The following is a 17,979-nucleotide window of genomic DNA, read 5'->3' as shown; positions in this document are numbered from 1 at the left end:
ATAGTCTGCTTTAAGATAGGGAATGGTAAACAATTAATAATATGCATGGACTGCTTTATAAATTCTTCATTGCTGCAGTACCACCACTCCTGTGGTCTCTGTAGGGACTAAAAGTGATGACACCCCATTCATCAGTAACTTGACCGCTGCAGTCCATCACTGGCCACATTTCTAATATGCATGTATGTGGGCACTTAGACCATTGCTCCATCCTTCAGTAACTTGACCGCTGCAGTCAATCACTTTCCACAGCAGTCACATGCCTAATATGCATACATGGGCACTTAGACCATTGCCTCATCCATCAGTAACTTGACCGCTGCAATCAATCACTTTCCCACCAGTCACATGCCTAATATGCATATTTGGGCACTTAGACCATTGCCTCATCCATCAATAACTTGACCGCTGCAGTCAATCGCTTTCCCCACCAGTCACATGCCTAATATGCATACAGTCAGGGCCAGAAATATTTGGACAGTGACACAAGTTTTGTTATTTTAGCTGTTTACAAAAACATGTTCAGAAATACAATTATATATATAATATGGGCTGAAAGTGCACACTCCCAGCTGCAATATGAGAGTTTTCACATCCAAATCAGAGAAAGGGTTTAGCAATCATAGCTCTGTAATGCATAGCCTCCTCTTTTTCAAGGGACCAAAAGTAATTGGACAAGGGACTCTAAGGGCTGCAATTAACTCTGAAGGCGTCTCCCTCGTTAACCTGTAATCATTGAAGTAGTTAAAAGGTCTGGGGTTGATTACAGGTGTGTGGTTTTGCATTTGGAAGCTGTTGCTGTGACCAGACAACATGCGGTCTAAGGAACTCTCAATTGAGGTGAAGCAGAACATCCTGAGGCTGAAAAAAAAGAAAAAATACATCAGAGAGATAGCAGACTTGCTTGGAGTAGCAAAATCAACAGTCGGGTACATTCTGAGAAAAAAGGAATTGACTGGTGAGCTTGGGAACTCAAAAAGGCCTGGGCGTCCACGGATGACAACAGTGGTGGATGATCGCCGCATACTTTCTTTGGTGAAGAAGAACCCGTTCACAACATCAACTGAAGTCCAGAACACTCTCAGTGAAGTAGGTGTATCTGTCTCTAAGTCACCAGTAAAGAGAAGACTCCATGAAAGTAAATACAAAGGGTTCACATCTAGATGCAAACCATTCATCAATTCCAAAAATAGACAGGCCAGAGTTACATTTGCTGAAAAACACCTCATGAAGCCAGCTCAGTTCTGGAAAAGTATTCTATGGACAGATGAGACAAAGATCAACCTGTACCAGAATGATGGGAAGAAAAAAGTGTGGAGAAGAAAGGGAACGGCACATGATCCAAGGCACACCACATCCTCTGTAAAACATGGTGGAGGCAACGTGATGGCATGGGCATGCATGGCTTTCAATGGCACTGGGTCACTTGTGTTTATTGATGACATAACAGCAGACAAGAGTAGCCGGATGAATTCTGAAGTGTACCGGGATATACTTTCAGCCCAGATTCAGCCAAATGCCGCAAAGTTGATCGGACGGCGCTTCATAGTACAGATGGACAATGACCCCAAGCATACAGCCAAAGCTACCCAGGAGTTCATGAGTGCAAAAAAGTGGAACATTCTGCAATGGCCAAGTCAAACACCAGATCTTAACCCAATTGAACATGCATTTCACTTGCTCAAATCCAGACTTAAGACGGAAAGACCCACAAACAAGCAAGACCTGAAGGCTGCGGCTGTAAAGGCCTGGCAAAGCATTAAGAAGGAGGAAACCCAGCGTTTGGTGATGTCCATGGGTTCCAGACTTAAGGCGGTGATTGCCTCCAAAGGATTCGCAACAAAATATTGAAAATAAAAATATTTTGTTTGGGTTTGGTTTATTTGTCCAATTACTTTTGACCTCCTAAAATGTGGAGTGTTTGTAAAGAAATGTGGCAATTCCTACAATTTCTATCAGATATTTTTGTTCAAACCTTCAAATTAAACGTTACAATCTGCACTTGAATTCTGTTGTAGAGGTTTCATTTCAAATCCAATGTGGTGGCATGCAGAGCCCAACTCGCCAAAATTGTGTCACTGTCCAAAGATTTCTGGACCTAACTGTATTTGGGCACTTAGACCATTGCCTCATCCATCAGTAACTTGACCACTGCAGTCCATCACTGGCCACATCTTAAATATGCATACATGGGCACTTAGACCATTGCCTTAGGCATCAGTAACTTGACCGCTGCAGTCAATCACTTTTCCCACCAGTTACAGTTAGGTCCAGAAATATTTGGACAGTGACACAATTTTGGCGAGTTGGGCTCTGCATGCCACCAGATTGGATTTGAAATGAAACCTCTACAACAGAATTCAAGTGCAGATTGTAACGTTTAATTTGAAGGTTTGAACAAAAATATCTGATAGAAATTGTAGGAATTGTACACATTTCTTTACAAACACTCCACATTTTAGGAGGTGAAAAGTAATTGGACAAATAAACCAAACCCAAACAAAATATTTTTATTTTCAATATTTTGTTGCGAATCCTTTGGAGGCAATCACTGCCTTAAGTCTGGAACCCATGGACATCAACAAACGCTGGGTTTCCTCCTTCTTAATGCTTTGCCAGGCCTTTACAGCCGCAGCCTTCAGGTCTTGCTTGTTTGTGGGTCTTTCCGTCTTAAGTCTGGATTTGAGCAAGTGAAATGCATGCTCAATTGGGTTAAGATCTGGTGATTGACTTGGCCATTGCAGAATGTTCCACTTTTTTGCACTCATGAACTCCTGGGTAGCTTTGGCTGTATGCTTGGGGTCATTGTCCATCTGTACTATGAAGCGCCGTCCGATCAACTTTGCGGCATTTGGCTGAATCTGGGCTGAAAGTATATCCCGGTACACTTCAGAATTCATCCGGCTACTCTTGTCTGCTGTTATGTCATCAATAAACACAAGTGATTCAGTGCCATTGAAAGCCATGCATGCCCATGCCATCACGTTGCCTCCACCATGTTTTACAGAGGATGTGGTGTGCCTTGGATCATGTGCCGTTCCCTTTATTCTCCAAACTTTTTTCTTCCCATCATTCTGGTACAGGTTGATCTTTGTCTCATCTGTCCATAGAATACTTTTCCAGAACTGAGCTGGCTTCATGAGGTGTTTTTCAGCAAATGTAACTCTGGCCTGTCTATTTTTGGAATTGATGAATGGTTTGCATCTAGATGTGAACCCTTTGTATTTACTTTCATGGAGTCTTCTCTTTACTGTTGACTTAGAGACAGATACACCTACTTCACTGAGAGTGTTCTGGACTTCAGTTGATGTTGTGAACGGGTTCTTCTTCACCAAAGAAAGTATGCGGCGATCATCCACCACTGTTGTCATCCGTGGACACCCAGGCCTTTTTGAGTTCCCAAGCTCACCAGTCAATTCCTTTTTTCTCAGAATGTACCCGACTGTTGATTTTGCTACTCCAAGCATGTCTGCTATCTCTCTGATGGATTTTTTCTTTTTTTTCAGCCTCAGGATGTTCTGCTTCACCTCAATTGAGAGTTCCTTAGACCGCATGTTGTCTGGTCACAGCAACAGCTTCCAAATGCAAAACCACACACCTGTAATCAACCCCAGACCTTTTAACTACTTCATTGATTACAGGTTAACGAGGGAGACGCCTTCAGAGTTAATTGCAGCCCTTAGAGTCCCTTGTCCAATTACTTGTGGTCCCTTGAAAAAGAGGAGGCTATGCATTACAGAGCTATGATTCCTAAACCCTTTCTCCGATTTGGATGTGAAAACTCTCATATTGCAGCTGGGAGTGTGCACTTTCAGCCCATATTATATATAGAATTGTATTTCTGAACATGTTTTTGTAAACAGCTAAAATAACAAAACGTGTGTCACTGTCCAAATATTTCTGGACCTAACTGTACATGCCTAATATGCATATGTGGGCACTTAGGCGGGCTTTACACGTTGCGACATCGGTAACGATATATCGTCGGGGTCACGTCGTTAGTGACGCACATCCGGCGCCGTTACCGACATCGCAGCGTGTAAAATCTAGAAGCGACGATCACCGATCGCAAAAACGTAAAAAATCGTTGATCGGTGACACGTCGCTCCATTCCATAATATCGTTACTGCTGCCGGTACGATGTTGTTTGTCGTTCCTGCAGCAGCACACATCGCTGTATGTGACACCGCAGGAACGACAAACATCTCCTTACCTGCGTCCACCGGCAATGCGGAAGGAAGGAGGTGGGCGGGATGTTTACATCCCGCTCATCTCCGCCCCTCTGCTTCTATTGGCCGGCCGCTTAGTGAGGTCGCGGTGACGCTGAACGCACCTCCCCCTTGAAGGAGGGATTGTTCGGCAGTCACTGCGTTGTCGCCGACCAGGTATGTGCGTGTGAAGCTGCCGTAGCGATAATGTTCGCTACGGCAGCTATCCCCAGATATCGCATGTGCGACGGGGGCGGGTGCTATCGCGCTCGACATTGCTAGCCGATGCTAGCGATGTCACAGCGTGTAAAGCCCGCCTTAGACTACTAAGTGATTGGCTGCAGCGGTCAGGTGACTGATTGATGGGACATCATCACATGCAGTACCTAAAAGAACTACTGATAATTCGATCTGCCCCTTCACTCATAACATTTCCTTAATTAAGGCAGTTTTTAAAAAGAATCATTAAAAACCACTTTAGGGGTTGTATTGTCTTCAAATATTTATTTTGACCAAACGTATTAGCTAAGAGTGAGTCAGAATTTGGGACCATGAACCATTCTCGTCTGAAAGTTTACACTGGGGCATCTAAGAAGGTGTCGGTTGAGGTAACATGCCATTAGTGTGCGCCCAATGGTGAACTGATGCTAACATTGGCACACCGATAGTTGGGTTTGTTTCTCAGAACCAGACAATGGTGATCCATAGTAACAATATATTGTAACGTATCGATTTATGGATCCATATGACCTGGGGTATTAAACCTTGGGATCCCTAACCATCATCTACATCTTGCGCTATTATATTAACTTACCACATAGGTCAGGTCTCTTCATACATCCGCTGTTTGATGTGTTGCTTCCGAGTCCATTAAAAGCAGCCATACCCTCGGAGCTGTAAGCTCGGAGAACGGAGAGCATATTAACCTGCTTCTCCAAAGCATCAGGAGCTGGTGCTTGGTCAAGTTTTGCAGAGCTTTGTGGAACATCGTGGGGTAATGGAAGATTCTGGTGCCATTGTTTCTCCATCAGTTGCGCTGTCGGCGACACCATATTTTCTGTAGACCTTAGAGGACTTGAATTTGACTCGGCGTCTTCCATGTCATTTTCTTCTTTGTTCAGTTCATCGGTCGTATTCATGTTTTCGGGTTCGGTTTCAACCTCCTCGTCTTCGTTTTCATCCTCTTTGCATGTCTCCATATCTTCGGAGGAGGATTCATCGGAGAGATCATCAGTAGCAACTGTATTTACAGAATCGCACTGCAGCACATGCGAGTCATCGTCAGGTGGAGACTGAGAGTCAATGTCCATGTTTTGCATGTTGGCTCCTCCTGAACCCGGGTAGACACCAAACTGCTTATAGAATTCGGTTGGGAAGTTATTAAACATTGCATCCATATGACTGGGCCATGAACCTTTATGATCAAGTAAGGCATCCTTGGTGTTGCCTTGTAGAACCTTTTCAGAAGTTTGCAGTGGACTCATTTTTGAGGTCATCACTTCCTTACTACCTTGGACAGAAGATGTGGAGGCCATAACTTTATTCACTATGCCCAATGACTCCCTCAACTGATCTTTAGTGTGCCCTTGCCCTCCCATTGTACAATCTTTACGTTTGGCTTTTCCGAGATGGTTGGCTTGGAGATGAAGGGCCATCAGTTCCATCGATGATGTTGTAAACGAACAAAACAAGCAACCATGCCAAGCAATGTTATCTTGGACTGTGATTGATGAACCTGGAAGAGACTGGGCATCTGGCCTCACAGACAAGTCCAGAGGTTCATACTGAGATTTCTCCATTTTCCTCTGAGGTGTTTTGTTTTCTGATTTATCGTCCCCATTGTCGGACCTGGAGGCCTTTAGAGGAAGCGAGTCAAGCAAAGCCTTCTCCTTCATTTCTTTTTCTTTCTTAAGAGAATTTAACACAAAACTGTCCATAAAAGCCTGCAACGACCCTTGAAAGTTCACGCCATTGCCGGCAATGTTAGGGTATGTTCTGGCAAATTCTGCAAGGCTAGGTATTTTCGAAGACATCTCTTTTTTCAAAGCATCTGAGGAAGACTCAGAATTAATGCCGCTTGATTGGCCCTGACGGTCTCCAGAAGACATCAACCCTGCCTGCCACTGATGGGACATCATTCCACTTCTGAAGTCTATTCCCGGAAAGCCTTTAAATGCACCTCGTAATATGTCTGGTCTCATAAAGAGGGAGCTCTTACTTGCTGTGTCATCCTTGTGGTCCTGGTTTGGAGGATGTCCATGGATAGGAAGTGGGCCAGAGCCATTTTGCCGTTCCCTGTGGTGGCGCTCAAGGTGGTATTTCAAAGAAGCAGACTGGGTACCGGCATAGTCACAGTGGGGACATTTGTAAGGCTTCTCACCTAAAGAGAAGGAAAAATTAAAGGTTTAAAAGTTTGGTACAGTCACAAGTTTTTGAGAAAAACAGATTTAAATGTATTTTTTTTTAAAAAGTTAGTTTTTTTTATAACAAGTTTTGCTCAAAATGAGAAAATAATGACTCCAAAAACAGCCCCACAACATTCCACAGGTTGTGTGTGATATGGCATGTGAACCCCAGTCACTTCAATGGAAGAAAGCTGCAATACCAGACTTAACCTATGGACAGATGAGGCGCTGTTTCTGCGATAAATCAGCCATGTTGGATTTATATGTTTTCATTTTTTTTTTTTAACCTGGACCAACCCTTTAAATTTATTTTTTTTTCCTTTCACCTAATACAAAATATACCAGCAGTCAGCAAAACGATATATTTTTCTAACCAGAAAAGCTGGTGGTGATGAAATTAACCTTGGGATATCCTTTAATTAATGCGGTAGCTCATAAGTTATTTATTTTTATTTTATTTATTTATTTTTAAGGATTTCTTTTTTTTTCTTTAAATTGTGCCCTTTTTATTATTTAATATTTTTCACAATATACTTTTTTTTAAGTATCTATTTTTGTAGTAGACTTTTTATTATACCATTTTTTTTACAATATACTTTATATTAAATACACAATATATATATATTTTCTTTTTCACATTCGTTTATTTTAAATGGATTGTTTAACGCACACGTATAAACATATATATATATATATATATATATATATATAAATATATATATACTGTATGTGTGTATATATATATATATATATATATATAATCAGTTTTATATATTTATATATAATATATATATATATATATATATATATATAAATTATTTATATTATATATATATAGTATATAAATTATTTATATTGTATACATATATATACACTGTATATATGTGTGTGTAATATATAAATATATAATATATATCAGTTTTTTATATATATAATCACTTTTATATAGTTATATATAATATATATTATATATATATGTGTATATATATATATATATACACACACTGTATATATGTGTGTGGAATATATAAATATATAATATATATCAGTTTTTTATATATATAATCACTTTTATATAGTTATATATAATATATATATATATATATGTGTATATATATATATATACACACACTGTATATATGTGTGTGTAATATATAAATATATAATATATATCAGCTTTTTATTTATATATATATAATCAGTTTTATATATTTATATATAATATATATAAATAAATTATTTATATTATATATTATATATAAAATATATATAAATATATATATATATATATATATATTTATATAAATAATTATATCAAATATATATGTATATATATGTATATATATATATACTGTATATATGTGTGTGTAATATATAAATATATACTATATATCAGTTTTTCCCCTCCATGGAAGTAAATGATAAAATATCACGTCGTCTATTTTTTGTTTAATATTCCAGAGCTGTGGATTAAACATAGGTGAAATAAATGTTAATGAGATGATCGACTCAGACTTTCTATATCCGTAATTGTTGTGAAATTTGTTTAATTTATACACATGGAAACCATTTTTAAAACCTAAAAATTTTATGGCACTGTTACGCAAGGCTGAAATGAATGATTTAAGTCGTGCTCTGCAGTAAATCATGGATATAATTAGCAAATGGCATACTGCACGAGTAATTTATCATTATTTAGAGGGCAGCATTCCAGAAGAATTCTGAGATCTGCAGACCCTCTGCATTGTTACTAAATACGGATCTATAAACACAGAATTTCTGAAATATTAAGGTCATTACCACCGCTGCGCAAAACAACATATAGGTGAGATTACACCACGCCAATAAAAATTATATAAAATCCTCGCTAATGAAGAGATACAACGTATATTGAGATCCGCTCTGTTATATTGTAATTATCTGCAGAGGCTTTGCAGTCATTTCCATATGTACCGCTGGCTTTTCTGTAACGTGCCTGCAATATATATGTGATTATTGTAGGGTGGGGGGGGGGCACAGATTCTGATGGAAAAGTAAAACACAAGCATCAAAAATAGTTTTAATTTTGTTTTCAATTATTATAACAATCCTCACATTCTTATCATTTGTATTAATTTATAGCCATAGACAGGAAAAAAAGAATCTCTCTCTATCTCTCGATGTATCTCTTTCTATCTAGCTCTCTATCTAGCTCTCTCTATCTCTGTCTAGCTCTCTCGCTATCTATCTCTCTAGCTCTCTATCTAGCTCTCTTGCTCTCTAGCTCTCTCTATCTCTGTCTAGCTCTCTCGCTATCTATCTCTCTAGCTCTCTATCTAGCTCTCTCGCTATCTATCTCTCTCTAGCTCTCTATCTAGCTCTCTCGCTATCTATCACTCCCTCTCTCTCTAGCTCTCTATCTGTCTAGCTCTCTTGCTCTCTCGCTAGCTCTCTCTGTCTAGCTCTCTTGCTCCCTAGCTCTCTCTATCTAGCTCTCTCTCTGTCTAGCTCTCTCGCTACCTAGCTCTATCTAGCTCTCTATCTTTGTCTAGCTGTCTCGCTACCTAGCTCTATCTAGCGCTCTCTATCTCTCTGTCTAGCTCTCTCTCTAGGTTTCTATCTAGCGCTCTCTATCTCTATATAGCTTTCTATCTACCTCTTTCTAGCTCTAGCTTTCCATCTAGTTCTCTATCTCACTCTCTAGCTCTCTATCTCCAGCTTTCTAACTCTCTATATCTCTCTAGCTCTCTCTATCCACCTCCTTCTCTCTAGGTCTCTGTCTAGCTCTATCTAGCTCTCGCTATTTCTCTTTCTCTCGCTGGCTTTCTATCTATATCTCTTTCTATCTATCTCTATCTAGCTATCTCTCATATACACAGAGTATATCACAAAAGTGAGTACACCCCTTACATTTTGTAAATATTTTGTCTTTTCATGGGACAATAGACACTTTGATACAATGTGCAGTGTCAGTGTGCAGCTTGCATAACAGGGTAAATTTGGTGGCCTCTAAATAAACCAACACATAGCCATTAATGTCTAAACCACTGACAACAAAGTGAGTACACCCTTAAAGGGCGCTTTACAAGCAGCGACATCACTAGCGATGTCGCTGGTGAAAGCACCCGTCCCCGTCGGTTGTGCGTCACGGGCAAATCGCTGCCCGTGGCGCACAACATCGCTTACACCCGTCACATGTACTTACATGCCTAGCGATGTCGCTGTGGCCGGCGAACCACCTCCTTTCTAAGGGGGCGGTTTGTTCGGCGTCACAGCGGCGTCACTAAGCGGACGCCCAATAGAAGCGGAGGGGCGGAGATGAGTGGGCCGAACATCCCGCCCACCTCCTTCCTACCTCATTGCGGGCGGCCGCAGGTACGGTGTTGTTCCTCGTTCCTGCGGTGTCACATGTAGCGATGTGTGCTGCCGCAGGAACAACGAATAACCTGCGTCCTGCAACGATAATCGGGAAAGGAACGACGTGTCAACGATCAACGATTAGGTAAGTAATTTTGATCATTAACGGTCGTTCCTGCGTTTCACATGCAACGACGTCGCTAACGAGTCCGGATGTGCGTCACAAATTCCGTGACCCAATGACATCTTGTAAGCGACGTTGCTGCGTGTGAAACCCGCTTAAGTGAAAATGGGTCAAATTGTGCCCAAAAAGCCATTTTCCCTCGCCGGTGTCATGTGACTCATTAGTGTTACAAGGTCTCAGGTGTGAATGGGGAGCAGGTGAGTTACATTTGGTGTTATCTTTCACACACTCTCTTATACTGCTCACTGGAAGTTCAACATGGCTCCTCATGACACAGAATTCCTTGAAGATCTGAAAAAAAGAATCATTGCTCTACATAAAGATGGCCGATGCTATAAGAAGATTGTTACCACCCTGAACCTGATCTGCAGCACGGTGGCCAAAACCATACAGTGGTTTAACAAGACAGGATCCACTCAGGATAGGCCTCAACAAGATTGACCACAGAAGGTGAGTGCACGTGCTAAGTCTCATATCCAGAGGTCATCATTTTAGAACAGACATATGAGCGCTGCCAGCATTGCTGCAGAGGTTACAGGGGTGGGGGGGTCCACCTGTCAGTGCTCAGACCATACACCGCACACTCCATCACATTGCACTGCATGGCTGTTGTCCCAGAAAGAAGCCTCTTCTAAAGATGATGCACAAGAAAGCCGCAAACAGTTTGCTGAAGACAAGCAGACTAAGGACATGGATTACTGGAACCATGTCCTGGGGTCTGAAGAGGCTAAGATAAACTTATTTAGTTTAGATGGTGTCAAGTGTGTGTGGTGGCAACCAGGTGAGGAGCACAAAAACAAGTGTGTCCTGCCTACATTGAGGTATGGTGGTGGAGGGCGATTGTTTGAGGCTGCATGAGTACTGCGTCTGTGGGGGGCTACAGTTCATTGAGGGAACCATAAATTCCAACATGCTCTGCTTCATTATGTCACAGAACATGATCACTTTCCTTCGTACTCCAACATGATGACCACTGCCTCGCTAAAGAAACTGAGAGTAAAGCTGCTGGACTGGCCAAGCGTCTCCAGACCTAGACCCTATGGAGCATCTGTGGGGCCTCCTCAAACAGAAGATGGAAGAGCGCAAGATCTTTATTAAACTCCCTGCCCAAGAGAGTTAAGGCAGTACTGGAAAATAATGGAGGCAACTATAAATGGGCGAGCACAAAAATGCTTGAGTACTCAGGGCTTGAATCAGGCAGTTTAGACGCTCTGAAAGTGCTCGACTCGAATAACAAGTATTAAGGAAGTCAATGATTGGACAGTTCAGGTCTCCACCATAAAGAGAGTAGCTCTGGGGGAGGCAGGGTGTTTTTTTTGTCTTTTTTTTGACAAACTACATCTGAAAACGTTGTTTTAACCCCAGTGAGAGCTATTCAGAAACTGCGACTGGCCATCATGCAGAAAAGCAAGCCTGTGCTTGGTCATTGTGTCAGAGAACACTCGGTGGAGCACCCCAACGCTGGATTGAAGTTTCGAGCAGTGGTGAGCATGCTCACTCAACATTTCTGGAATTTGTGGCCATTTTCACTTAGGGGTGTACTCACTTTTGTTGTCAGCGGTTTAGACATTAATGGCTATGTGCTGAGTTATTTAGAGGACACTGAATTTACCCTGTTATACAAGCTGCACACTGGCACTGTACATTGTATCAAAGGGTCAGGTCTTCAGTGTTGTTCCATGTAAAGATGCAATAAAATATTCACAAAAATGTTAGAGGTCTACTCACTTTTGTGATATACGTTGTGTGTGTGTGTGTATATATATATATATATATATCTAATATATAAAGCTGAGTGTATATATGTGTGTGTGTGTGTGTGTGTGTGTGTGTGTGTGTGTGTGTGTGTGTGTATGTATGTATGTCTGCTAAAGGAATCTGCACCGTCGCATTTACAATCACGTAATTTTGCACAGACACTCCATGTGACTCAGGGAACGCCATAGACTGTTTGGGCAGGAAAATTTAGCCCCGCGCTTTATAGTTACTCTCCAAAAATCCTGCCTACATTAAACTGAATGGAGGTGGGAGCTATAGGTTATTAATAGCTTAATAGTGGTTTCTATAGGAACAAAATAATCTGTTAGTATAAGAAGCTTATGTGTGAGGTAATAAGAGGTCGGTGGGGAGACGGATAGAGACAGAAAGAGACAGACAAAGACAGACGGGGAAAGAGACAGAGATAGAGACAGACAGATGGGCAAAGAGACAGACGGGCAAAGAGACAGCACTGGAAAGAGACAGCCGGGCAAAGAGACAGCCAGGCAAAGAGACAGACCTGGAAAGTGACAGACTGGGAAAGCGACAGACCGGGAAAGTGACAGACGGGGAAGGAAACAGACGGGGAAGGAAACAGACGAGGAAGGAGACAGACTGATACAAATAGACAGAGAGATAGACACAGACAGACAAGGAAAGAGACAGACAGATAGCGACACACATACAGAGACTGGGAGAGAGACAGAGATAGATATATATATATCTATCTTACAAACCAACAAGTTATGTTGCTCAGTTAAATTTTTATAAATTTTCAACATAAAAGTGTGGGTCAATTATTATTCAACCCCTAGGTTTAATATTTTGTGGATTAACCCTTGTTTGCAATTACAGCTAATAATCGTCTTTTATAAGACCTGATCAGGCCGGCACAGGTCTCTGGAGTTATCTTGGCCCACTCCTCCATGCAGATCTTCTCCAAGTTATCTAGGTTCTTTGGGTGTCTCATGTGGACTTTAATCTTGAGCTCCTTCCACAAGTTTTCAATTGGGTTAAGGTCAGGAGACTGACTAGGCCACTGCAGCACCTTGATTTTTTCCCTCTTGAACCAGGCCTTGGTTTTCTTGGCTGTGTGCTTTGGGTCGTTGTCTTGTTGGAAGATGAAATGACGACCCATCTTAAGATCCTTGATGGAGGAGCGGAGGTTCTTGGCCAAAATCTCCAGGTAGGCCATGCTATCCATCTTCCCATGGATGCGGACCAGATGGCCAGGCCCCTTGGCTGAGAAACAGCCCCACAGCATGATGCTGCCACCACCAGGCTTGACTGTAGGGATGGTATTCTTGGGGTCGTATGCAGTGCCATCCAGTCTCCAAACGTCACGTGTGTGGTTGGCACCAAAGATCTTGATCTTGGTCTCATCAGACCAGAGAACCTTGAACCAGTCTGTCTTAGAGTCCTCCAAGTGATCATGAGCAAACTGTAGACGAGCCTTGACATGACGCTTTGAAAGTAAAGGTACCTTACGGGCTCGTCTGGAACGGAGACCATTGCGGTGGAGTACGTTGTGAAGATGTAATTTACCCTCTCACTGTATATGCTGTACAGATTCCTATTTCAAGCTGGGTTCATTGTCTTATTTGAACTACTTCTGTGTACATTTCTATTGTTGTAGGTAATCACCCCCTAAAATGCAAGGTTATATCCTCTTGAGGCACTTCCATCCCTGGGAGTAGGGGGAGGTGGGCCTAGAGTCCAACTAGTGTAAACTCTGCTTACCTGGGAGATTCTGGCAGAGTGAGCTGAAACTTGAAGGGAGCAGGAGCTCCAGCCTGTGTGGCTGTGGACACGGACGGAGCTAGGCCTGTGTGGCGGCCCGTGGGATTGTGTGGAACTCTTTGGACTACTGTAAAGACGATTGCTTTGTAATCCGGTCCGAGGATTGTCGGGAAGGGCCCCCGAATCTGTTTTACGTGGACTTATCGTGTGCTGTTCCAGTGTTCTTGTGAATAAACCTGTTGGATCGTTCCTCAGCCTGTTGTCTCTCCTTGCTCTGCTGTACACCCCGTCACAAACTGGTGGCAGCGGTGGGATCAGAGCAGAAGGAATGGAGGACAATGGCTCAACATCAGGAACCAGCACTGCAGAGTACAAGACCTGGACTTTGGGGAGCCTGCAACCAAAGACCCGTGAAGTAGGAGTTCGTTTCAAAGGACTCTCCAAGGAGCAGCTGATTGAGGCGCTAGAAGGAGTCTGCTCGCAAAATGACATGGAGGAAGGATCCTCACAGCAAAGGGAGGAAAGACGGGAGCTGGAGGTAAATACCCAAAAAAGTCAATGGATTGTGTGGTATGAAGAGGAGATGGCACTGCTTGGAGATGAGGTCACCATTGAATATAAGATGGATGCTATTCGCAGAGCTCAAGAGAGGGCATTGCTGGAGAGGAGATTTGCTGTGGAAGCAGCTAGAGGCTCCAGACAAACTTTAACCACAGCACCAACTATGAGGGAATTCTCCAGAGTGTCCCGCAAGGACTTTAAGCCATTTAATGAAGCTGCAGGTGACATTGATGGCTTCTTTCAGGACTTTGAGCATCAGTGCCGATTAATGGAAGTCCCAGAAAGAGAGCGAGTCAGACACCTGGTGGGCCTCTTGGAGGGTGGAGCTGCCGACGCCTATAGAGCTATGGACCCTCAGTGGAATTGTGAGTATGGGGAGATAAAACAGACCATTCTGGAACATTATGCCGTGACCCCAGATACTTATAGGACTAAGTTCCGTACATTAGCCTGTGATGGAGAAGTGTCTTTCAAGATGTTTGCCCACAGACTGAAACAAGTGTGCCATCGCTGGCTGGAGGGAGAGGGAGCCTTAACTTGGCAGACCCTCCTCCAGGTCATCCTAAAAGAACAATTCTTTGCCCAGTGCCCCGCTGAGATCCGGGAATGGGTGCGTGAGAGAAAACCAGCGACAGTGGAGGAAGCTGCTGCTCTAGCTGATGAGGTGCTCACTATCAAGCCTCAGTGGAGGGTTTTGTTGGAGGATGGAGAGACGCCTAACAGCTCCACAACACCGGATGCCCCCAGTTATTCTGCCCCCATTGTTCCCCGTTCCTCTAAGCCACCACATGTTGATACCCGTGTTAATGTGCCTTCAGTTGCTTCTACTGCACTTTCTGGAATACGCCGGGGAGAGGAAGTAACAGAGCGCAGGTGTTATGTTTGTAGGCATCCCGGGCATTTGCAGGCCTCATGCCCAGCCAGCCCATGGAGGAATCATCCTCAAACCCCTACAGCACCTTCAGGTGGGAGTCGGCCTCCAAGTTCCCTTACCCCTTACCCAAGAGGACGCCTTGGATGTAGGGAGACCCAGCTCAGATGCTATCAATGTGAACAGCCAGGGCATCGGCAAGTCTCCTGCCCAGCTGTTCAAATGAGGACTGATCCTGCGCCCAATCGGATTGTTAATTATTTACAGCCCAGCGCCATGGAGGAAGATGTGGCACCGCTATGTGAGGACTGGCCTAGTGACTCAGCCCCCCATGTTGCACCACCAGGAGTTTACGGGGTGCGACCTGCAGTTATGACGACTTCTGCTCATCGAGGTAAGCACTTGCAGGAGGTTGTGCTGGATGGACAGAGACTTGTTGGATTTTGTGACTCGGGTGCTTTCCTCACACTGGCTGATCCCCGAGTGGTTCGGCCTGAGGCAATCCATAGAGGACCTGGGATTGTCATTGAACTGGCTGGTGGACAATGGAGGACTATTCCCACAGCCACTGTGGATCTGAGCTTTGGTTTTGGGGTCAGGCGATGTGTGGTTGGGGTGATGGGTGGTCTGCCTGCAGCTGTTCTCCTGGGCAATGATGTGGGAGAGCTACGATGCCAATTCGTGGCTGCATGAAGCCACATGTAAGTAACGCTCTGCCTGTGTGTACTTAACCAGTGACCTGTAGAGGTCCCTAGTACGTACACAAGTTGGGAGGGGGAGGGATTGTGAAGATGTAATTTACCCTCTCACTGTATATGCTGTACAGATTCCTATTTCAAGCTGGGTTCATTGTCTTATTTGAACTACTTCTGTGTACATTTCTATTGTTGTAGGTAATCACCCCCTAAAATGCAAGGTTATATCCTCTTGAGGCACTTCCATCCCTGGGAGTAGGGGGAGGTGGGCCTAGAGTCCAACTAGTGTAAACTCTGCTTACCTGGGAGATTCTGGCAGAGTGAGCTGAAACTTGAAGGGAGCAGGAGCTCCAGCCTGTGTGGCTGTGGACACGGACGGAGCTAGGCCTGTGTGGCGGCCCGTGGGATTGTGTGGAACTCTTTGGACTACTGTAAGGACGATTGCTTTGTAATCTGGTCCGAGGATTGTCGGGAAGGGCCCCCGAATCTGTTTTACGTGGACTTATCGTGTGCTGTTCCAGTGTTCTTGTGAATAAACCTGTTGGATCGTTCCTCGGCCTGTTGTCTCTCCTTGCTCTGCTGTACACCCCGTCACATACGTTACTTATGGTATTGACTGAAACCAATGTCCCCACTGCCATGAGATCTTCCCGGAGCTCCTTCCTTGTTGTCCTTGGGTTAGCCTTGACTCTTCGGACAAGCCTGGCCTCGGCACGGGTGGAAACTTTCAAAGGCTGTCCAGGCTGTGGAAGGCTAACAGTAGTTCCATAAGCCTTCCACTTCCGGATGATGCTCCCAACAGTGGAGACAGGTAGGCCCAACTCCTTGGAAAGGGTTTTGTACCCCTTGCCAGCCTTGTGACCCTCCACGATCTTGTCTCTGATGGCCTTGGAATGCTCCTTTGTCTTTCCCATGTTGACCAAGTATGAGTGCTGTTCACAAGTTTGGGGAGGGTCTTAATTAGTCAGAAAAGGCTGGAAAAAGAGATAATTAATCCAAACATGTGAAGCTCATTGTTCTTTGTGCCTGAAATACTTCTTAATACTTTAGGGGAACCAAACAGAATTCTGGTGGTTTGAGGGGTTGAATAATAAATGACCCTCTGAATAAACTTTTCACAATTTAAAAAAAAAAAAAAAGAAATAACATTCTTTTTTGCTGCATTTCACACTTCCAGGCTGATCTACAGTCCAAATGTCACAGTGCCAAGTTACTTCCGAATGTGTAAACCTGCTAAATCTGCAGGGGGTTGAATACTACTTGTAGGCACTGTATATATATATATATATATATATATATATATATATATATATATAAACTCTAAAGCATCACATGACTGACTAGAAAAAATAATATGGATAATTGGGATTTTATGGCATCGTTGTATATATTGTACAAAAATGGTGTGATTTTATTAGAAGTCAAACGCCTAAATTGCCAAATCATTGCTGCCGAAATGTGAAGGGGCCGCAACGCAGAGTCAGTGCTGTGGCCTTTTCTTTTTCCGATTAGGTGCGGTTCCCAGAGGTTGGACACCCCCTCCCCCCCATTGTCATAGAGTAATATGCTATTATTTTAGGATCTGGGAATACCCCTTTAAGTACGTTCCACATCTCCTGCACCTGTGCGGGAAGTGACAGCGTGAATTCAAGTCAACTGTATATTATTCAGAACCTACATTTAGACAGATGCCAATCGCTTTCACACCAATCAATTAAAGTGGTCTGGGATTAAGGCCTAAACGTATATTTTTAGAATCTGCTAATCTGCCGGAATTAACTGATAATTAAAGACGGGGAAAACCGGTCGCCTATTGTAAAGCACCAACCATTTCAGGATATTATTTCTACTGATCACAACCTGAAATGATACTTACATAGCAAAACTAGACATCCCCCACTTCATCAGCAAACTCCCCCGTAAGGAAAGGAGCTAGCCCTCGTGACATTACTATGTAGCACTTAGACCAGTTTTCACTTTTTTGTTTTAATTGCCCCGACCAATCTGACCCCGACCGGCTGGTGAATATTAGGTTTTAATACTATTAAAAATAAAATTAATAGTCCAGTGGATTAGAAAATATCATACTTTGGAGTGACTTTTCCTCCCACGGCTTCCCGTCTAGGTGAATGGAGTGGATGTACAGACACTGAGGAGTGATGCCATCAGCTGGGGACGGAGGCTTCATTCACTTACGGTTGCCCCCCAAAAGTAGCAGTGA

General features: G+C 43.2%; 1 protein-coding gene across 5 annotated transcripts in view; it reads right to left on the bottom strand.

The window, feature by feature from the left end:
* ZNF536 (zinc finger protein 536) overlaps window positions 1-17,979 on the bottom strand; it is an 841,915-nt gene that overhangs the window by 311,394 nt on the left and 512,542 nt on the right. For all 5 annotated transcript variants that reach the window (XM_075326157.1, XM_075326158.1, XM_075326156.1 and 2 more), the window contains one exon: window positions 5,023-6,588. In XM_075326157.1, coding sequence (XP_075182272.1) covers window positions 5,023-6,588 — 1,566 coding nt within the window. The remainder of the gene's footprint in view (window positions 1-5,022; window positions 6,589-17,979) is intronic.

This window comes from Anomaloglossus baeobatrachus, chromosome 10 (assembly GCF_048569485.1).
Source record: "Anomaloglossus baeobatrachus isolate aAnoBae1 chromosome 10, aAnoBae1.hap1, whole genome shotgun sequence".
Classification (NCBI taxonomy): domain Eukaryota; kingdom Metazoa; phylum Chordata; class Amphibia; order Anura; family Aromobatidae; genus Anomaloglossus; species Anomaloglossus baeobatrachus.
The sequence above is the reverse complement of the archived record's forward strand: the minus strand, read 5'-3'. Positions and strand labels throughout refer to the sequence as shown.